At 42.0% G+C, this 21,369-nt stretch overlaps 1 protein-coding gene across 23 annotated transcripts in view; it reads left to right on the forward strand.

Annotated features, from left to right (window-relative positions):
• Positions 1 to 21,369, forward strand: part of ZNF532 (zinc finger protein 532) — a 129,365-nt gene that overhangs the window by 78,574 nt on the left and 29,422 nt on the right. For 13 of the 23 annotated variants that reach the window (XM_033238757.1, XM_033238761.1, XM_033238770.1 and 10 more), the window contains 3 exons: positions 1,830 to 2,006; positions 10,511 to 10,673; positions 16,330 to 16,611. In XM_033238757.1, the coding sequence (XP_033094648.1) occupies positions 1,830 to 2,006; positions 10,511 to 10,673; positions 16,330 to 16,611 (622 nt within the window). The remainder of the gene's footprint in view (positions 1 to 1,829; positions 2,007 to 10,510; positions 10,674 to 16,329; positions 16,612 to 21,369) is intronic. The other 10 variants (XM_033238796.1, XM_033238791.1, XM_033238795.1 and 7 more) reach the window with 2 other exon arrangements.

Below are 21,369 nucleotides of genomic sequence, written 5' to 3' on the forward strand. Positions count from 1 at the left end.
CTTCTGTTTATAGTTTATGGTGTGGTGGGTCCTTCAGTTTCATTAATTACTCATCTACTTTTGTTTTACATAATCTTCCTCTTTCATGGGAGTTGTAGGCTTCTAGGTTTGGGAAGAACTAAAAATGATCTATTTTATCTCTTCTCATTTTACAAATGAGTAACTGGCCCAGAGAGGAGCATTAACCTGTTCAAGACAACCCAGTAAGTTAACCAAAAATGGTTTCAGTATGCTTGGGTGGCTCTGTTGCCTGAAGTACCAGTTCAAGTAGATAGGCTAGAGAGGCTTTCCTTTTATTCTCCTATTGTTATTTAGTGTTTTAACATAGCTGTTGCTGAACATAATGCCTTAAGTCACTGGAAATGCTAATGCATTAGTTATGATTTTTAACAGAATGCTTGCAAAGCCTAAATAGAATGCATGCAATCCAGAACATGCCACTCCTGTGTAACTTTGGAAGCATCTCCATGATTCAGAAGGGAGGTTCTAAGAATAGAAGCATCTTAGATTGTCATAGACGTCTTTGGATACTTCCCCCTGGAAACCAGGCCCTGTCCGCAGTCTTTCTTCCCTGGGTAGCTTACATCCAGGAGCACATATGTTCAGTTGTATTAGAGGTATATTTCTGGAGACTTTTGTACCTGCAGAGAGACCACTCTTAAATAGTTTTCAGGTGTGAACAAGGAAGACTTGGTCATCAAGTGGAGGTGTTATAAGTGTTGCTTAGAGTCTTTGTGTGAAAAAGATGAGATAGAGGAGAAATGTATTTTAGTTTTAAAGTTTGTCTTCGTTGGATTATATTTGAGCAAGTAATTAGCTAATTGTGAGATTATTAGAAAGTCAGAAAGTAAGGAGATGAGCTAAAGAGACAATTTTTTTTTAAAGAGATGCTGAATTTTCAGAGGTTTATAATTCATGCAATTTCTTAAACAAATGCAAGTGTACTTAAATGTATTTTCTAGGAGACAGAACACCTAGGTGGTTGACCTTCTCTATCCTGTGGACCACCATGAACCCTGCATACATTGACCACATCAGTGTGTACCAGAAAACAGTGGGCCAAGGCCTTGGAACCAGAACTTCTTTGTTCTTCTCTGCCCCTCTGTTCATGGCATGTAGGTTTAGACACTGAAGATTTCTTCCATTAGAAATGCCATTTAGGTCCTGGGGATGGGTAGGAAACTCAGAGCCCAGGTGCCAGCATCCAGCATATGGAGGCCTCTCCAAAAACAGTAGTCTGGAGACTTGACATCCATTCTTAAAAATGTTAAAGATGCTCCAAAAATAGACCATTTGAGTTTTATTTTTCTTCTTCATGATCTTTTCTCTTAAACATATAAAAATAGGCTGGGCATGGTGGTTTACACCTATCATCCCAGCATTTTGGGAAGTTGAGGTGGGTGAATTACTTGAGGCTAGGAGTTTGAGACCAGCTTGGCCAACATGGCGAAACCCCATCTCTACTAAAAATACAAAAATTAGTTGGGCATGGTGGTGCACACTTGTGATCCCAGCTACTTGGGAGGCTGAGGCACGAAAATGGCTTGAACCTGGGAGGTGAACGTTGCAATGAGCCGGGATCACACCACTGCACTCCAGCCTGGGCGACAGAGCGAGACCTTGTCTCAAAAAAAAAAAAAAAAAAAAAAAACCCACAAAAAGCATAAAAAATTAAGTTGGTTTGTAATAGGAAAAAAACTAAAATATACTTCTAAAGGGCCATTAAAAGCCTAAAAGGGCTATGCAAGTGTGTTCATCTCACCCAGTTTTTGCAGTTACACGTGTGTGATGGTCTTGTGCTAATGACCATGTGTTTATTTTTCTAACAGATGTGTGCATTGCAATGTTGTGTACTCTGATGTGGCTGCTCTGAAGTCTCACATTCAAGGTTCTCACTGTGAAGTCTTCTACAAGTGTCCTATTTGTCCAATGGCGTTTAAGTCTGCCCCAAGCACACACTCCCACGCCTACACACAGCATCCTGGCATCAAGATAGGAGAACCAAAGTAAGTCATACCGACTTTCGATTTTTACTCCACTGCTTTATTAGTAATTTAGAGGCGAGGTGTAGTAGTCGTTCTATTGAATAACATTTACCAAGATCTGAAAAATTACGCAGCTATGCCAATTTTGATGCTTTACGAAATATAGCTCAAAGCTCATCCAGATCATTCTATTCTTTCCAGGTAAAGACATTGTCCAAAAATGTTACCTATTACTTATGCTCTTGTCACGAATTTTTGCTCAGCAAGTGAATATTTATATATTTTTTTCCTAAGATGAATTTTTTTTTTTTTTTTTGAGACAGAGTCTTGCTCTGTTGCCCAGGCTGGAGTGCAGTGGTGTGATCTCGGCTCACTGCAACCTCCGTCTCCTGGGTTCAAGCGATTCTCCTGCCTCAGCCTTCTGAGTAGCTGGGACTGCAGGTGCATGCCACCACACCCAGCTAATTTTTTGTATAGTTAGTAGAGACGGGGTTTCATCGTGTTAGCCAGGATGGTCTTGATATCCTGATCTCGTGATCCCCCCGCCTCAGCCTCCCAAAGTGCTAGGATTACAGGCGTGAGACACCGTGCCCAGCCTCTGAAGATGATATTTAACAACTCCTAGGAAAACTATTTTTTAGAAACCCTGTCATCTTTAAATTTTTCCATAGTTCCTTTTTTGTAGGGTACACTTTTGCTTAAAAAGTAACATTTTTAAGATGAAGGCAACTTAAGACACTGGTTACTGAATTTAACTTCATAGCCAGTATAAGTCCCTGATTAGTAAATTTTTTGTTGCCTTAATCTTGCTCTTAATTTGATTGATTTTTGCTTTGTGGAGTCTTTAAAAATGAAGTGGTTCTTTGGCAAACAGGGGCTAGCTGCCTGCAGTAGGGGCAGCTTAGCAAAGAGGAGGGAGTGTAGGCACTGGAGCCAGTCGGAATCCTACCACCCACTGGCTGGGTGACCTGGGGCCTGCACTGTCTCAGCCGCCATCTTCTCCCCCGTGAAGTGAGGGTCCTGCTTCAGTGAGAGAGATGACGTATTTAAAATGTATAGCACGATAGTCCCTGTGTCTGGAGCACGGAGGGCTCTGTCAGCATTCGTTCGTTCCTTTGTGTCTTCACTCCCTCCTTGTGCACACAGCACTGGATTAATGCTCCTGGTTATGCTTATTTTATTCCTGGATTAGTTATGGCAACATAGAGTTTGATCATTACAAGAAGCTAGATTTGCCGTCCAAATCTGTTGGTGTATTTTTGCCCATAACTCCTTAATTAAGAAAGTATTAGGGGGAAGATATGCAGATATACCATATTTTACACATGCACACACACACACACACACACCCACACACACACACACACCACACACACACACACACACCCCTGTCTTTTGTTGAAACATTTAGTTTTGGGGAAATGTGATTGAATACTATAGAAGTAACTCTTTTATATATATAAAAAATACTGTGTTGAAGTTAAATTTTATTTTAATAGGACCTTCATTCTGATCTTTGTGGGGTGATCCCAAAATGAAGCACATCACAAATTCAGGAATCCACACATGGCTTGATGTCTTGACCCTGAAGATGGAGATTAGTACATTTTTCTGTCTTCAGTTTTCAGGACAGTTAGACTTCTGGGTACTAATGCAGCCTTTCCCCTGGAGTGAATGTAGTTTTTATTTGGTTCTTTATTAAAATAAATAAAATTTGGTTGTCAGAAATGTGTGTGACATCTGGAACAGTAGTTGTTACTCAGAATGTAAGGAAGCAAATGATTAAAATAGGCTAAAACCGTATTCCTCAAATTTGGCTATTGTATAGAAAGCAATTATTCCAGTGTTTTCTTTTCTCTCTCTCTCTCTCTTTTTTTTTTTTTGAGATGAAGTCTCTTTCTAATCCAGGCTGGAGTGCGATCATGCCTCACTGCAGCCTCGACCTTCTGGGCTCAGGTGATCCTCCTGCCTCAGCCTTTCTAGTAGTTGGGACCACAGGTGTGCACGCGCACCACCACGCCTGGCTTTAAGTTTCCTGTAAAGACGGGATCTTGCCATGTTGCCCAGGCTTGTCTTGAACTCCTGGGCTCAAGCAGTCCTCCCAAAGTGCTGGGATTGCAGGTGCAAGCCACTGCACCCCGCCCCAGTATTTATTTTCTTCCTTTCCTTTCCTTCTCTTTCCCTTTCCTTTCCTTCTCTTTTCTTTTCCCTCCCCTCCCCTCCTCTCCTGTTTCTTTCTTTCCTTCTTTCCTTCCTTCCCTCCTTCTTTCCCTCCCTCCCTCCCTCCCTCCTTCCTTCCTTCTCGGAGTCTCTCTCTGTCGCCCAGGCTGGAGTGCAGTGGCACGATCTCAGCTCACTGCAAGATCCGCCTCCCGGGTTCACGCCATTCTCCTGCCTCAGCCTCCTGAGTAGCTGGGACTACAGGCGCCCGCCACCACTCCCGGCTAATTTTGTGTATTTTTAGTAGAGACGGGGTTTCACCGTGTTAGCCAGGATGGTCTCGAACTCCTGACCTCGTGATCCGCCTGTCTCGGCCTCCCAAAATAGTGGGATTACAGGCGTGAGCCACCGTGCCCGGCCCCTCCCTCCCTCTTTTCCTCCCTCCCTCCCTCCCTCCCTCCTTCCTTCCTTCCTTCCTTCCTTAAAATAGGTACTGTATTTTAAATTATAAAAGTGAAACAAATTTATAGAAGTGGTTAACAAAACTCCAAAGCCAGTGAAAGATAAGTTAGTCGCATGAATTCAGTGTGAGAGCTAGTCTGGCTGCCTGGAGCCCTCACCCGCAGCCTGGCTGTGGCAATGGGGGCTGCTGCTACCAGCTCTGTTGGGCCTAGTAGGCCTGTACTGCAGTGTGCCCGAGAGAACCCTCCCTCACCCCCTTTTCCAATTAAAGCTAAGGTAAAAGCTTTCATCCTGTGGCTGTTTGGCCTACATTTGACCCAAAGGTTTCTTTTGGCATTAAATCCATCTCTATCCTGTTTACGTTAGTCCAAAATGACTAAGTAGTCCCAGCTCAGGCACTGAAATCCCCCAGCAGTATTTGTTTAACAGGTAGTTATACAAATGACGTAAATTTATGCAAATGATTTACATTAATTTTTTAAATGATCAGTGTTAAAATAACTTCTCACCTGTTTTTCTTAGAGGACATATGGATGTGTGAAAATATACCCGTGAAGTCCCATAGTCCCAGCATCCCAGTTCAAAAAGCATGGCACGCGATTTTTCTTTGATTTACTGTGTTTACTGTGTGCTGCGTACTGTTGTAAGCGCTTTGTTTCTTGTTTTCCAGTGTGTGGGCAGGCATAGTACCCTGCTGTTTAAAGGGAGACTTCAAGTACCCCTTAATCTTTTCTGGATAATTTGGGATCATTTTGAATGTCTATTACTGTATCTCTTTTTTTGAGATAGAGTCTCGCTCTGTTGCCAGGCTGTGGTGCGGTGGCGCAATCTTGGCTCGCTGCAACCTCCGACTCCCTGGTTCAAGCAATTCTCCTGCCTTAGCCTCCTGGGTAGCTAGGATTACAGGCACGTGCCACCACGTCCAGCTAATTTTTGTATTTTTAGTAGAGATGAGGTTTCGCCATGTTGGCCAGGATGGTCTCGATCTCCTGAGCTTGTGATCCACCTGCCTCAGCCTCCCAAAGTGCTGGGATTATAGGTGTGAGCCACCGTGCCTGGCCTGTATCTTATGGTAATAAAGTTTTGTATCTGCTTCTATTCTTTCCTTGACTGCTGATTAACAGCAGTTTCTTTTGCTATGCCTTCCATTTATTGGCAATTTCTAAATGTATGTAAGTGGAGAAATGAGAACTTCAAAATAAGAATTGTATAAGAGACAGAGTTTTTGAACATGTTCCTAAGAAGTAAAACATGCAAAATTAGAATAGAGGCATGAGAGAGGAGTATGGAGTCAGAGGAAGCTGAGTTTGAACGTTGACCCTGAAATCTGTTTAACACCAAGCAGATTAGTCTCACTAAGTACTGGTGTCCCATCTGTGAAATGGCAGCGGTGTCATCTACCTAACCGGGGCCGTGGGGATTAGGTGTATGACTTGGAGGATGGTGCTTTGCCCCTAGCTGGATTCAATTGATGGTAATGTAGGAGGCTTATGGCCGCAATTTCAAAGCTTGGAGTCTTTTATTTATTTGTTGTGACGCCTGTTTGAAGTGTTTTGGAGAGTTTGTTGCTGTAAATTTGACCTGACTGAGTATGGGTATTTGGTTTTAGCTTTTTATTCTTTTCTCTTTCTCCTTCCTTTTCCCTTTCCCCTCTCCTCCTCTCTCTCTCTCTTCCCTCTTCTCCCTCCCCTGCTGCCTTCGTTGTGATGTAGTCACCCTGTTACTCACCCAGTCTTGCATTTAGGATTAGGTCCAGACTTCCAGGTTTGACCTTCAAAGCCCTGCACAACTCTAAAGCACCCTCTGTGGCCACTCCCACACCCCTGGGAGCCCAGCCACACTGGGATTCTCACTGTTTCCCAGCAAACCATGCCCAGGAGACCCCTGCCTCTGTGCAGACTGGTCTCTCTATCTTGAATACCGCCCCTCCTCTCTGCCTGGCAGCTGGTCTCCCTGGGGATTTTCCATTTTCGTTGGAGAGTTTGCTCCATCCTCAGATTCTGCTCCTAAAAGACATGTCTGTGAGGTTTGTCGTATTTGGACTTCAAAAAAAAAATCAACTGCAGTTTTTTAATGGATTTTATCCTACAAAAAAAGCTGGAAGAACATGGAGAGAATGCGTGCATCTTTTTCCCCCAGATTCCTCAGTTGTTAGGGTTGCAATCATTGGTCTGTCTCCCTCCCTGCTTTGTATTTAGGAGGAAAGGGGAACCATGATGTAAATACTTTGGTGTGTTCTGGTCCCTTCCACAAAAGGAACTTGTGTAAATAACCTCCATGCAGCGCCCCCAGTCAGGAAGTCTGTTGATTATAATACAGTCCCGTTCATTGACTTCATCCAGATTCCTCCCAGTTGTTAGGCGTGTCTTTCTCCTCTCTGGTCCGAGATCTTATCTGGGTGTACATTTTGGATTTACTTGTGCTGCCTTATCAGTGTCCTTCCGTCTGAAGCAGTAGCTCAGTGTCCCCTGCTCTCATGTGTCTGGCCGTCTAAAAGGGGACCCACGCCTCTCCTGTGGCTGACCCTCACTTGGTCTGTCACTGCGGTCTCATTGCTGGACTTGGGCATGTGCTCTTGGCGGCAGTGCCTGGCCCGTGATGCCATGCTTTTCTCAAAGGATCACTCTGGGGGCAAGAGCAACGTCCACCTATCCTACAAGGTAGTGGTGATGCTGCCCTTCATCATTAAGGCAAGGCAGTGTCTGCCTGGTTTCTCCATTATAAAGTCACCGTTTTCCCTTTTAGATCTGTTCGTATTTTGTTGGGAGGGATTCTAATATTACACCAACAACCGGCTCCTCAGCGTCCTCAGAATGATGCCTACGTAAATAGATGGTCTCCTGTTTTATACTTTCTCTTATTAAGACAGCACATCCAAACAACAGAATCCCTCCCCAAAGGAAAGTTAGCATGAATAAAATGAGTTGTGGCGTTGCTTGTGAAATAATGATTTCTCAAAATGTGAAAATTGAGTTTTTGAGGTGGAGTCTTGCTCTGTCGCCCAGGCTGGAGTGCAGTGGCGTGATCTTGGCTCACTGCAAGCTCCGCCTTCCGGGTTCACGCCATTCTCCTACCTCTGCCTACCAAGTAGCTGGGACTATAGGCACCCACCACCATGCCTGGCTAATTTTTTTGTATTTTTAGTAGAGACGGGGTTTCACCATGTTAGCCAGGATGGTCTTGATCTCCTGACCTCGTGATCCGCCTGCCTCGGCCTCCCAAAGTGCTGGGATTATAGGTGTAAGCCACTGCGTCCAACTGAGTTCTGAGCAGTTTCTTAGCCTAGCTAGTAAATCTGAGTTCTTTTCTTAAAGCTATCTTTTTTTTTTTTTTTTTTTTTTTGAGATGGAGTCTCACTCCGTTGCCAGGCTGGAGTATAGTAGTGTGGTCGCAGCTCACTATAACCTCTGCCTTCTGGGTTCAAGCGATTCCCCTGCCTCAGCCTCCCGAGTAGCTGGTACTACAGGTGCACGCCACCACGCCTGGCTGATTTTTTTTTAATATTTTCGTAGAGACGGGGTTTGACGATGTTGGCCAGGTTGGTCTCGATCTCCTGACCTGGTGATCCTCCTGCCTTGGCCTCCCAAAGTTCTGGGATTACAGGCGTGAGCCACCGGGCCCGGCCAAGTCTATCCTTTAAAAAAAAATTTTCCTATGCCAACTACAGAAAAAACAGGAAATAGAGACAAACAAAGCAATAAAAATACATATACTATTATCCAGCAGACATGACGACAATCCTATGCCTTCTTTTTCTTTTCTATGCCCTTTAAAAAATGTGATCATATCATACATTGTCTTCTTATCTTCTGTTTTAATTTGCGTGAAAATCTTTCCATGCCATTGGTATAGCTCTGTGACATAATTTTTAAAAACCTTCATATAGTTTTCTTTCTTTCTTTTTTTCTTTTTTCTTTTCTTTTTTTTTTTTTTTTTTGAGACATAGTCTTGCTCTGTTGCCCAGGCTGGAGTACAGTGGCGTGATCTCAGTTCACTGCAACCTCCACCTCCTGGGCCCAAGCAATTCTTGTGCCTCAGCCACCCAAGTAGCTGGGACTTACAGGTGTGTGCTCCCACGCCTGGCTAATTGCTTGTATTTTTAGTAGAGATAGGGTTTCGCCCTGTTGCCCAAGCTAGTCTCGAACTCCTGAGCTCAGGCAATCCACCTGCCTCAGCTTCCCAGAGTGCTGGGATTACAAGCATGAGCCACCATGCCGGCCTAGTTTTCTGTTTAACCATTTATACTCTTGGGCATTTGGGCTGTTCACAACACTAAGCAGTTTCAAACAGGGAGAAAGTGAACGTCTTTGTCACACCTGCTACAGTTGAATGATGACACATGATTAGTGTACAACATTGTGCTGCAGTGTACGATCCTGAAAACCTTGCCTGCTCCTCAGCACCCCCGCCCCCAAGGGTACTTGTGCTCTGCAGTAAAGTAACATCTCAAGACCTTTAAAAAACAGGCCAATCCAGTTAAACTTATAAATCTTATGGGGGAAAAAGAGAAAAAAGTCACAGGAAGGGGAAGCATCACACACCGGGTCCTATTGTGGGGAGGGGATAGTGGGGAGGGATAGCATTAGGAGATATACCTAATGTAAATGACAAGTTAATGGGTGCAGCACACCAACATAGCACATGTATACATACGTAACAAACCTGCATGTTGTGCACATGTACCCTAGAACTTAAAGTAGAATTAAAAAAAAGAGAAAAACAGTTAAATCTGTGATTTTGGACAGAGAGTCGCACAGTGAGGTTTGAAGCTGCGTGGGCCCTGAGAGAGGGAAGGCACGTGGTTTAGGAGGTGTTCCTTTCTTCAGCTTGGCCCTAGGAATACCAGGTAAAACCTCAACTTCTCTCTCCTCCTTTCTGACCCTCACATCCAGTCGGCTTTTCTCTGACCTTTTCCTAAGCGGCTCTTTAGAATTCTTTGTGCCCATTCTCACAGTTCTCCAGAGAAAATACAGATGCCCATAGGCCCTCCCTTATGCGCCAGGGTGACCCAGAGCAGTGACTAAAAAATGGTGACCTGCTGCCATCAGAACTGTTCACAAATGACCGATCACATCCATTGGAGGCAGAGGCCGGCGGCAGGGTAGACGCAGTCCTTTACCCTCTCCAGACGTCTCGTGCCCTCATTTCAGTAGAGAGTGTGGATAGGCAGGAAGGATATTATGTTCAGAAGGTTCAGGTCTGCTGAATTCATTTGAGCAGGCTGCTTGTTAGTAACATATTAGTCATGGAAATAGTTTGTAGGAGACAAGTGAATATTTTAAATCATTCAAAGCATAAGAAACATTCAAGCATTGTTGAAATAACAGTGGTATCGATTTTATTTTCTGTTTCTTGATTGTAGTGTATATTTGTTTACTAGCGTAGGGCTTCCTGTGTTAAGAACAGGTATAGAAATATTGACATTCAAGTGTAAAATTGCTACTGACTCTAAACGGAAACTTTGGAGTTGAGTAGTCCTATTTAGTTTATTAATCAGATTACCATTCTTTTCCAAGTTAGGGTATCATCATTGCCTGGTCTGATCTTAAAAAAAAAATCTTTAAAAAAAAAAAAGGATGCGTTTGCTCTGTGTTAAAGTAACATGAAGACTCTGTGCAAACATGTGCCAGTTATAGATCTGTGAGTAGTAAAATGGTCATTAATTTCGATTTCTAAGTAAATGTAGCCAAATCCATCTTTACTCAGAATGTTAAGGCTGATCTGTGATTGAGTGATGCCAGTTCTCTTCAAAAGTTTGTTTCAAAGCTAATTGTTGTTCTATTTATTGTGTTTGTGTGTTCTCAGTGTGCCTCTGCCTCCCGAGTTCTTTAGCTATAAAATAGCAGCTCCTTTGACTTAAAACAGGCTGACTGACATGATCTCGCTGCACTCTTCTATTTTAGAATAATATATAAGTGTTCCATGTGCGACACTGTGTTCACCCTGCAAACCTTGCTGTATCGCCACTTTGACCAACACATTGAAAACCAGAAGGTGTCTGTTTTCAAGTGTCCAGACTGTTCTCTTTTATATGCACAGAAGCAACTTATGATGGACCATATCAAGGTGTGTGTGCATCTAACCTCTCCTTTAAATGAATTACAGATCCATTCACTGGTCATAAATCAAGGCTGAGCTGCAGGTGACTCTAAAGCACGCCTCACTGTCGAGGGAAGGGATGGATGCTGGTCGTTGTCAGTGAGCAACTTACGTGCTGTCATCGTGTATTCACTTGACTTTGGGGTGCTTTTCATTCAGGAGTCCTGATCTGCCTACGAAAAGATTCGTGAAAAGGAACCAATGCCTGCCCTGATGTTAAGAGTAAAAAAGTACTAGGGTTTTTTTTTTTTTTTTTTTCTTTTTCTTTTTCTTTTAATATGTGAAAATGATGACTGTGAAGTTTTCCTTTCCTTTTTTTTTTTTTTTTGAGAGAGAGAGAGTCTCCCTCTGTCTCCCAGGCTAGAATGCAGTGGCACGATCTTGGCTCACTGCAACCTCCGCCTCCCAGGTTCAAGTGATTCTCCTGCCTCAGCCTCCCGAGTAGCTGGGATTACAGGTGTGCACCACCACACCCAGCTAATTTTTGCAATTTTTGTATTTTTAGTTTCACCGTGTTGGCCAGGCTGATCTTGAACTCCTGACCTCAGGTGATCTGCCCGCCTTGGCATCCCAAAGTGCTGGGATTACAGGCATGAGCCACCACACCACGCCGAAGTTTTCCTTTTCTTGAGAATTCAGTATTGTATAATACTTAGAAACAGACAAGAGCTCTGATGAATTATGCTAATTCATACAAATATTGGTATATTTAGAAAAATGAAGGTTTTTTCCCTTGAAATTATTTAAGCGGTTAGGTTTGCATTGTAATTAATGCCCCTAAACCTTTTAGTTTCTTTTTTTTTTTTTTTCTTTTCTGTAAAGATTGCATTGTAAATGGACTGTTAAATATCTAGGATATAGTATGGTACCTGGCACCTAGTGGTGTTCAGTTAATGAAATGAATAAATATCCAGTGTGGTCTATTTTACTCTCCAACCCCCAAAAGGGGCACAGAAATCTATTTATAGCCTTTTAAGCTTACTAAGTCCAGTGCTTAGTTCTAGCTGCTTAACTGTCCACTGTAACATGTTAAGCATTTTTTTTTCCTTGTGTGATTAGAAGATAATATCCATTGGCTTTCAGAGATTAAAATGACTTACTTTTTAAACAGAGAAACAAGAGACCCCATATTATCCGGAACTCAATCTCTTTCTTTTAGTTTTGCTCTTTTAAAAATATATTATACAGGCTGGACACAGTGGGTCACACCTGTAATACCAGCACTTTGGGAGGCCAAGGTAGGTGGATCACTTGAGGCCAACATGGTGAAACCCCATCTCTACTAGAAATACAAAAATCAGCTGGGTGTGGTGGTACATGCCTGTAATCCTTGCTACTTGGGAGGCCGAGGCAAGAGAATCACTTGAATTCAGGAGGCAGAGATCACAGTGAGCCGAGATTGTGCCACTGTACTCCAGTCTGGGTGACAGAACAAGACTCCGTCTCAAAAAAAAAACAAAAAATTATACAAAAAAGTTCAGTTTGAAGAGCAAGTAAAGTCCCTGAATTATTCTGGTCTCATGTCGGCTAAATGCCTGGATTATGAATCCTTGACATTTCCTGTATTGAACATATGTGAGTTCATGTAGAGTAATTGCTTAATGCAAATGAACATCTTGGAGATTGTCTCCTTCTAGGCAAGGTGAAGATAGTGGTGGTGATGGCATTACTCAGGTGAATAAAATGCATGGGAGATGCCTTTCATCATTCTCACTTGAAGTACAGTAAAATTCTCTTAAGATACTTTAACTATTTTAGCTAAAATCACATAATTATTTTGATAGTAAATATCTATTTAATGAAACATCAGGAAGAATTTAAAATTGCTTTAAAAAATTTAGGGATGTTGGGATTAGACCAAAATATTTTAACATACTAAATGTGTGCCCACAACAAAAAAAGAAAAGAGCAGTTGCTTCTTAAGAGGCTTTTAAGGCATTTGCTTTCTGGAACTCATCTTTGCATCTGGAAGTCGGGTCATCAGCTTTGTGGTTAGGGTCTTCCTTGTGTTAATAGTGAATTTGGAGGAATACAAGGTTCCAAGAAATAGAAACTGAAGAGGAGTGGTAAAATCCTGTGGCCACAAGGAGGAAATAATTGTTTTTATTCATCTGAACCTATGCAAGACACATGATATGAAAACAGTGGGAATAATCACTTATGTTCTCATTTCATGTATGTTCTATGCATTTAGAAATATCCTGCATTTATATGTTTGGGGATGGGTAAGCATAGTTTTAAAGACATATTGGTGTTTGTTTTTTTTAATTTTTAAGATGATCTATTTAGCTCTTTTTATTTATTTACATTCCCTGTGCCTGTTCTGTGCAGTTTTTCATGAGGAAGGAAGAGGAAGTGGAACAGGCACAAGTTTTCTCCACATACATATTCACTTAAAGATGGGACCTTGTTTGCCCAGTTAATCCGATTTGTGTCATTTTCTTCTCCTACCAAAATATAAACTTATTTACTTTGTAGGACCTCCATGTTGACATTCGTATTTAGTTTTTTTTTTTTTTTTGAGACGGAGTCTCGCTCTGTCGCCCAGGCTGGAGTACAGTGGCCGGATCTCAGCTCACTGCAAGCTCCGCCTCCCGGGTTCACGCCATTCTCCTGCCTCAGCCTCCCAAGTAGCTGGGACTACAGGCGCCCGCCACCTCACCCGGCTAGTTTTTTGTATTTTTTAGTAGAGACGGGGTTTCACCGTGTTAGCCAGGATGGTCTCGATCTCCTGACCTCGTGATCCGCCCGTCTCGGCCTCCCAAAGTGCTGGGATTACAGGCTTGAGCCACCGCGCCCGGCCAACATTCGTATTTAAAGTAAACTTTCAAGTTACAAACATTTGTTCAAATTAATTATTGTTATAGGAGCTAAGGAAAAATCCATTTGAAAATAAGTTGTTTATTTAAAAATGACAATATGAATGAATGAATGAATGAATGAATGAGGCAGGTCTTGCCATGTTGCCCAGGCTAACCGTCTGGTCTCAAGAGGTTTTCCCACCTGACCTTCCAGAGCATCGAAATTATAGGTGCGAGCCACCATTCCCAGGTATTTGCTTTTCAGAGTCTTTTTGTTTTGTTTTGTTTTTAGGTAAGGTCTCACTCTGTTGCCCAGGTTGGAGTGCAGTGGCATGATCAGGGCTCAAGGCAGCCTCCACATCCTGGGCTCAGGTGATCCTCCATCCTCAGCCTCCCAAATGGCTGGGACTACAGGCATGTGCCACCACGCCTGGTCAGTTTTTGTATTTTTTGTAGAGACAGGGTTTCACTATGTTGCCCAGGCTGGTCTCAAACTCCTGGGCTCAAGTGATCTTCCTGCCTTGGCCTTCTGAAGTACTGGGATATACAGGCCTGAGCCACTACACCTGGCCTTAACAGTCTTAATTTTACTTACAATGTAACTTGTTGCTTCTTTTCTGTAATTTCTATAGCACTTTAAGGTTATCTTACAGAAGAATACTTTAATACTTTATCCTTTCTTCAGCTTATCAGCTAGTAAAAATGCATTTGCCTAGAAACTTACAAAAAGTTGCTAGAGGGATTTAGGTTTTGTTTTCTTTAGGTTTTAAATGTCAAAAATGGAAAAACTTTGCTTCTTTTTTGAAAAAGAGCAATCAAACACAGAAACCGTCTACCCTGCATGGCGGGCGTGAAGCAAGGCATAGTTTTTGGCTATCAAGAAATCATGTCTTGCTTCAGATTTTCTCTTTGCAAAGAACATGGTTAGACATCCGTCCACCTCAGCCCGGCGCCTCTTTGTTTTTGTTTTTGTTTTTTTTGGAGACGGAGTCTCACTCTGTCGCCCAGGCTGGAGTGCAGTGGCGCGATCTCGGCTCACTGCAAGCCCCGCCTCCCGGGTTCACGCCATTCTCCTGCCACAGCCTCCCAAGTAGCGGGGACTACAGGCGCCCGCCACCACGCCCTGTTAATTTTTTGTATTTTTAGGAGAGACGGGATTTCACCGTGTTAGCCAGGATGGTCTGGATCTCCTAACCTCGTGATCCACCCGCCTCAGCCTCCCAAAGTACTGGAATTACAGGCGTGAGCCACTGCGCCCGGCCCGCCTCAGCCCCTCGTTTATGCACTGTTGCCTGTTTGGGTAGACCTTGAGACTTCAGCCAATGAGAAGATGATAGAACCCCTGTTTCCCTCTGGGGGAAAATGGTATTGAAGAAGGTTAGCTAGTTCTTGGCACTGTTTAGAGAAGAACCTTACCTTGAAAAAGTGTGATGGAGAGTGTCCTGTAGGAATGGCTGGCTTAAACATCCAGGAAGGAATGTGGAGCTGAGGTCTTTCAGCGTCAGTTTCTGTGACCCAGGGAAACTCGGATGTGTGGAAAGCCTCTTAGGAAAGATTTTTCATGTTGTCTTTCTGTAGGTTCAGGAATTCATGGTTTGACTGCAAGCCTGACTGCTAGTAAGAAGAGACGACCCTATTCAAAGATAAATTGTATATTGTATACAGAGGCAAAGATTTTATTTTTTGCTCTCCTCCACCCTCTTTTTTTGTTTTTGTTTTTAGGTTTTGAGACAGGGTCTTGCTGTGTTGCCCAGGCTAGAGTGCAGTGGCGTGATTATAGCTCACTGTAACCTTGAACTCCTGGGCTCAAGCAGTCCTTTACCTCAGCCTTCTGAGTAACTGGAACTTCAGGCATGCACCACCATGCCCGGCTATTTCTTAATCTTTTTGTAGAGATGGGGTCTCTCTATGTTGCCCAGACCGGTCTCAAACTCCAGGTCTCAAGTGATCCTCCTGCCTTGGCCTCCCAAAGTGTTGGAATTACAGGTGTGAGCCACTGCATACACCCCATCCCTCTGTTTTTATTCCATGCTTTTAGAATACAAAACAAAAACCAAAGTGAGCCGGTCTTTAGAATCAAATTGCACTAATTTTACCCTTTTCAAATTTGAAATCCAGTGAGTTTAAGTTGAACATGGCTGTTGTGGCTATTATGTTGATGAAAATAGATAGCTAAGCAGTTTAAAAAGACGTGAGTATCTAATGTGTGTAGTTCTCAAGCCTGGCTGCCATCAGTAAGAAAGGATGGGTCGGGATAGGTGTAAGGAGATGAAAATTACTGACAAAATCCAGCAAAAACCCAGATTGTTACAAGTATTCCAAGAATGTGAAAGGCGTGAAAAGAAAAAGGCTTGCTATTTACTAACGTGTTGACCTTAGATGTTTGCTCAAGTCAGTTTGTTCTAGTTGAATTTCTAATAATGTATTAGCCTATTTAAACATTTCCAGGCTGATGAGAAAGGAGAGGGTTGTTCCGAAATGGTTGGTTGTAGAGAGGCCTCACTCTGGGATGTTACAGGAGGATAAAGTACCAGGATTAATTTGTGTTCAATACAGAGGTCTTTCTTTAAAGAATTTTAAAATGGTATAAATATATAGGCCTTTAAAAAGCATTTGGAAAGAGAAATACGTAACTTGTAACAGACTTTTATCTCTTTTGAAATGTATATTTAGCTTAGGTTTTTTTCTTTATATATTAAGAAATACTTCTGAATGAATATAAAATGGTATTGAAATGTATACTACATGTTAAGGTAGCATACTTGTGCTTTCTTTTAGTGTTGTGATTTGTGATAGATATTTCTTTTCTTTTTATAATGTAGTCTATGCATGGAACATTGAAAAGTATTGAAGGGCCTCCAAACTTGGGTATAAACTTGCCTTTGAGCATTAAGCCTACAACTCAAAATTCAGCAAATCAGAACAAAGAGGACACCAAATCCATGAATGGGAAAGAGAAATTGGAAAAGAAATCTCCATCTCCTGTGAAAAAATCCGTGGAAACCAAGAAAGTGGCCAGTCCTGGGTGGACGTGTTGGGAGTGTGACCGCCTGTTCATGCAGAGAGATGTGTACATATCCCACGTGAGGAAGGAGCACGGGAAGGTCAGTAAAGAATGAAAGCTGCTCCGGGTGAGTGCAAGAGAGGGCACTGGACTGGCAAGCTTCCAAGATGTGGGCTCTTGGCTTGGCTCTATCAGTAATTAGTGATGTGACCTTAAAAATCATTTGGTGTCTCTGTGCCTCAATTCTTTATCTGTAAAATGGACCTTTCCAAATCCTTCAGTCTTTAGTTTTCCTAGTCATTGCCTTCACATGCACTCCTCCAGACTGGTGTGCATGAATGTGGTAAGTTACCTACCACATTCATGTTTATAGCTTAGGAAAGAGAAATATAGTAAACCAAGGTTAAAGGCATCTGAATTTACCTCTATCCCTGTACCAGCTAAGGAAGAAAGTTGCAGAGAAAGACAGTGGAAATGCTGAACACTGCCGGTAGCATTTGTGTAACTTACATGATTCTTCCTTGAGTTTGGTAGTGGGAAGAGGAACCACATCCTTTTACTTCCAGTAGAAGGTCTGTAACTCAAAATCGCTGAAAAATCTGAGTCACATATGTATATCCTTTCTCTTTTAAATAGTATATGTCTCCAACTGATAAGAAACTTAAAAAATACTTATGACTAGACCTAATAACATTAGCAAAATTATTTTTCAATATTATCTAATACTGTATTAAATATAATATTAGGCTGTATTGACATTTCCTGATTGTCTTAAAGTTGGTTTGTTATGGTCAGGATCCAAAAAGTCCACATATCACATTTGATTGTTGTGTCATTCTTTTTTTTACGTAGTCCTCCTTCCATTTTATTTTTTAATGTACGGTTGATTTGTTAGAAAAATTGGACTGTTTATCCTATATATAGGTTGTCCCTCACTTTACTAGATTTGGGTAATTGCTACTTTTTTTTTCTAACTTGTTGACACTAGGAACCAACATGGAATTTGCTACTTTTTTTTTTTGAGAAAGTGTCTCACTTTATCGTCCAGGCTGAAATGCAGTGGCATGATCTCAGCTCACTGCAACCTCTGCCTCCTGGGTTCAAGCAATTCTCGTGCCTCAGCCTCCCAAGTAGCTGGGATTACAGATGTGCACCACCACGTTCGGCTAATTTTTTAATATTTTTAGTAAAGATGGGATTTCACCATGTTGGCCAGGCTGGTCTTGAACTCCTGGCCTCAGGCAGTTCACCCGCTTTGGCCTCCCAAAGTGCTGGGATTACAGGCATGAGCCACTGTACCCAGCCAGACTTTGCTACTTTTTGACACCGTTTAACTTGTTCCTCTTTATCTCATATTTCTGGAATTTTGATTAGATTTGAATTTTTTAGATAAGCCTGTGTCAGCTGGGCATGGTGGCTCATGCCTATAATCCCAGCACATTGGGAGGCGGCAGGATTACTTGAGCCCAGGAGTTCCAGGGTGCAGTGAACCATGATCATGCCACTGCACTCTAGCCTGGGCGATAGAGCAAGACCCTGTCTCAAAACCAAAAAACAACAAAATAATATGTCATAGGTCTGTATTCTTTTTGTATTTCATCATGAGGAACATAATACCAGCTTGTGTCATTTGTAGTCCTAATACTGAGATTGATTAATGGGTTCAGATACATGACATTTTTAAAGAAAGTCATCTTACTGCTTTAACTTAAGCCAATAGAACAAAATAGTCATGCATAGTGATCCTTTATAGAGAGTACGTAGGAATTGTTTTGTAATTAGTATACACTACATCCTTGAGAAGTTTGTTCTATTAAATGTGCTAAGAACTGTTCTGTAATCTCATTTATTTGTACTACTTGTTTGAGCTACTCATGAAACTGACATGTTTTCCTTTGTGATTATCCAAATGGCCTGTGAACATGGCTGGATCACAATATTCACAAACTGCAAAAAGATGTTTTTATTGTATTTGGTCTCACTACAGTATGTCTTGATATAAAAAGTAGTTACAGAATATATTTGGCTTTAGTGGCATGTTGCTTATTTAATCATCTTAGTCTTAGGCTTTCCTGCTAGCATTGTACAGTGTTCATTGTAAATACTGGGTAGTTTTTAAGGAGCAATACTTTAATAATCTACAGTATAAATACACTGCCAGGGGTGCTGTCAGAGTCTGATGTGGTGGTTCTAGGGAGTCTTCACTTGGCACCGCTACCAGATTGCATAAGAGTCAAACAGGAGCTGGCCTTCGTCATCATCCGGTAGTCCAGTCCTTTCATTTCATGAGATTTCTGTAACTATCTTGTAACATTTCAGAACTCTTTTCCTTTTTAAAAAAACTATCTTTATCTTACATATGAGATAATGATTAGATCTAGGATATAAGAGGAGGAGATGATTTCAAAAAAGTTGGTGGGATGAAATGTAACACTGATTGAAAGCCTTTGCTCTGGACCTGCGCAGAGATCCCACTCTGAATTGCATGTGTGTGCATGCTTGTGCCCTTGGTTTTGATGGAGATGTTCATCAGAATGGAAATGTTTGGCTTAGTAGGATTTTAGGATTAGCTTTGAAGGAGTTGAGGCCCTGCCTTTGGAATAAGGCACATCAGATTATATTGTAGTTTCAATCCTGTTCCCTCAGCCTCCTGAGAGAATGAAGGAGATGAGTGGGCAAGGAGAGGGGAGGAGCGTCTTCATAAGCTAGTGAAATGGGTGGTGTTGAATGCGAGAGTTCCACCACGCCAAATCATACTGGAGCACCCACTTCCAAACACCCCTCTACAGGCATCTTTTACCTGTCTCCATTCATTTCTCCTTTCCTAGAATACTCAAGTCACCCAGACTTCAAAGCCCCTGTGCTGTCTTTTCTCTGTCTTCCTTCAGACAACCAGGCGAGCACCTTGCTGTCTTTATCTTTCCTTCCCATTTACCCTGGGCTTGCCACCACCCAGTTCTCTGGTGACCCCTTTGTTGTTAAGTCTGTTGGACGTGTTTCTGTCTTTACCTCCACTCACCTCACAGCAGTATTTCACATGATTAGAAGTTCTTTCTAAAAGCATTTTCTACGCTTATTGGGAATACCACTCTCTCCTGGGTTCTCTCTCCATTACTGGAACACCCATCAGGTTTCTGTCCTAGAAACATTTAACCTTCTCTTGGGAAAATTCAACCACTCTTATAACTTTGCTACTCGTGTACAGTATATATACAGATAGCACCCACGTCTGTGTCTCCATTTTAGTTGAAAAGTATTTCTTGAATTAATAGACCAAGAATGAGTTCTAATTTGGAAGACATCTAACTCCTCTTAGACTTAACCTTCTCTTCTTTAAAATGGTTACATGTTTAGTGATCTTCCAGTGTCCTGTGTTTAAGTACCTAGAGAACTATATATGAGTGATAAGTATTCTCTAATCCTTATGGGCTTAAGATGTGATATCAATATGAAATACGCTATACACATATAAGGGATCAAAAATTGTATTCGGCTAACGGTCTCAGGAGAGAATACATTTTTACTTCCACCAGCCCAGAAGTTATTGGAAAGATCCAAATGTATTGGATTACCCAATGAAATATTATTATGCATTATGATAAATATGTCAGTGTTCTGAACCAGTGAACTTTGAATGTATACTTGATTTTAGTATCATAATTATGACCTAAAATACATATATGTAAAATATAATAACTTGAGGAATAATCTAAATGCATTCTGCCAACCACAGTACAGTCATTACTTTAGTGTTATTGCTTCTAGTATGATTATTATTTCGATAAAGTTTGGAGTAAATATTTCAGGTTAGGAGTAAATTTAACTGGCATAAGTTAAAAATTTATGTCAAAATATTATAATTCACTGCTACTCATTTTAAATGGCTGTTTTGGTTTCAGTAATTGTTTTTGACCTTTCTTCCCCTTCTCAGTTCCTATCCAGAACTTTACTAAAAGGAAATATTTTGCATACAGTTCCACTTATTAAGTAAAGATATTCAGTAGCTTTGTCTTTAAGGTTCAGAACTGGTCGGGCATGGTGGCTCACGCCTGTAATCCCAGCACTTTGGAAGGCCAAGGCGGGCGGACCACAAAGTCAGGAGATCGAGACCACGGTGAAACACCATCTCTACTAAAAATATAAAAAATTAGCCAGGCGTGGTGGCGGGCGCCTGTAGTCCCAGCTACTGAGGAGGCTGAGGCAGGAGAATGGCATGAACCCGGGTGGCGGAGCTTGCAGTGAGCTGAGATCCGGCCACTGCACTCCAGCCTGGGTGACAGAGCGAGACCTCGTCTCAAAAAAAAAAAAGAATTGTCAGTATCCACTTTCAGTGGTTTTTAAACTTTCTTCCAGTTATTTGTTGTAATCTAATATCAAGTCAAATACTTTTTAAAAAATTGACAGATATTCAGTGCGTATTATTCAGATATTAAAGGCATAATCTTAAAACCTACAATTTGCTGAATTACTACTTTAGCTATTTAAAAAAGAAAAATAGGCCGGGCGCGGTGGCTCAAGCTTGTAATCCCAGCACTTTGGGAGGCCGAGACGGGCGGATCACGAGGTCAGGAGATCGAGACCATCCTGGCTAACACGGTGAAACCCCATCTCTACTAAAAATACAAAAACGAGCCGGGCGAGGTGGCGGGCGCCTGTAGTCCCAGCTACTCAGGAGGCTGAGGCAGGAGAATGGTGTAAACCCGGGAGGCGGAGCTTGCAGTGAGCTGAGATCTGGCCACTGCACTCTAGTCCGGGCGACAGAGCGAGACTCCGCCTCAAAAAAAAATAAAAATAAAAATAAAAGAAAAAAAAGAAAAATAGTTAAAGCAGCGGCATTTTAAGAAGTTCTTGTTACAGA

This window comes from Trachypithecus francoisi, unplaced genomic scaffold (genome assembly GCF_009764315.1).
Source record: "Trachypithecus francoisi isolate TF-2019V2 unplaced genomic scaffold, Tfra_2.0 Contig01474, whole genome shotgun sequence".
NCBI classification, from domain to species: domain Eukaryota; kingdom Metazoa; phylum Chordata; class Mammalia; order Primates; family Cercopithecidae; genus Trachypithecus; species Trachypithecus francoisi.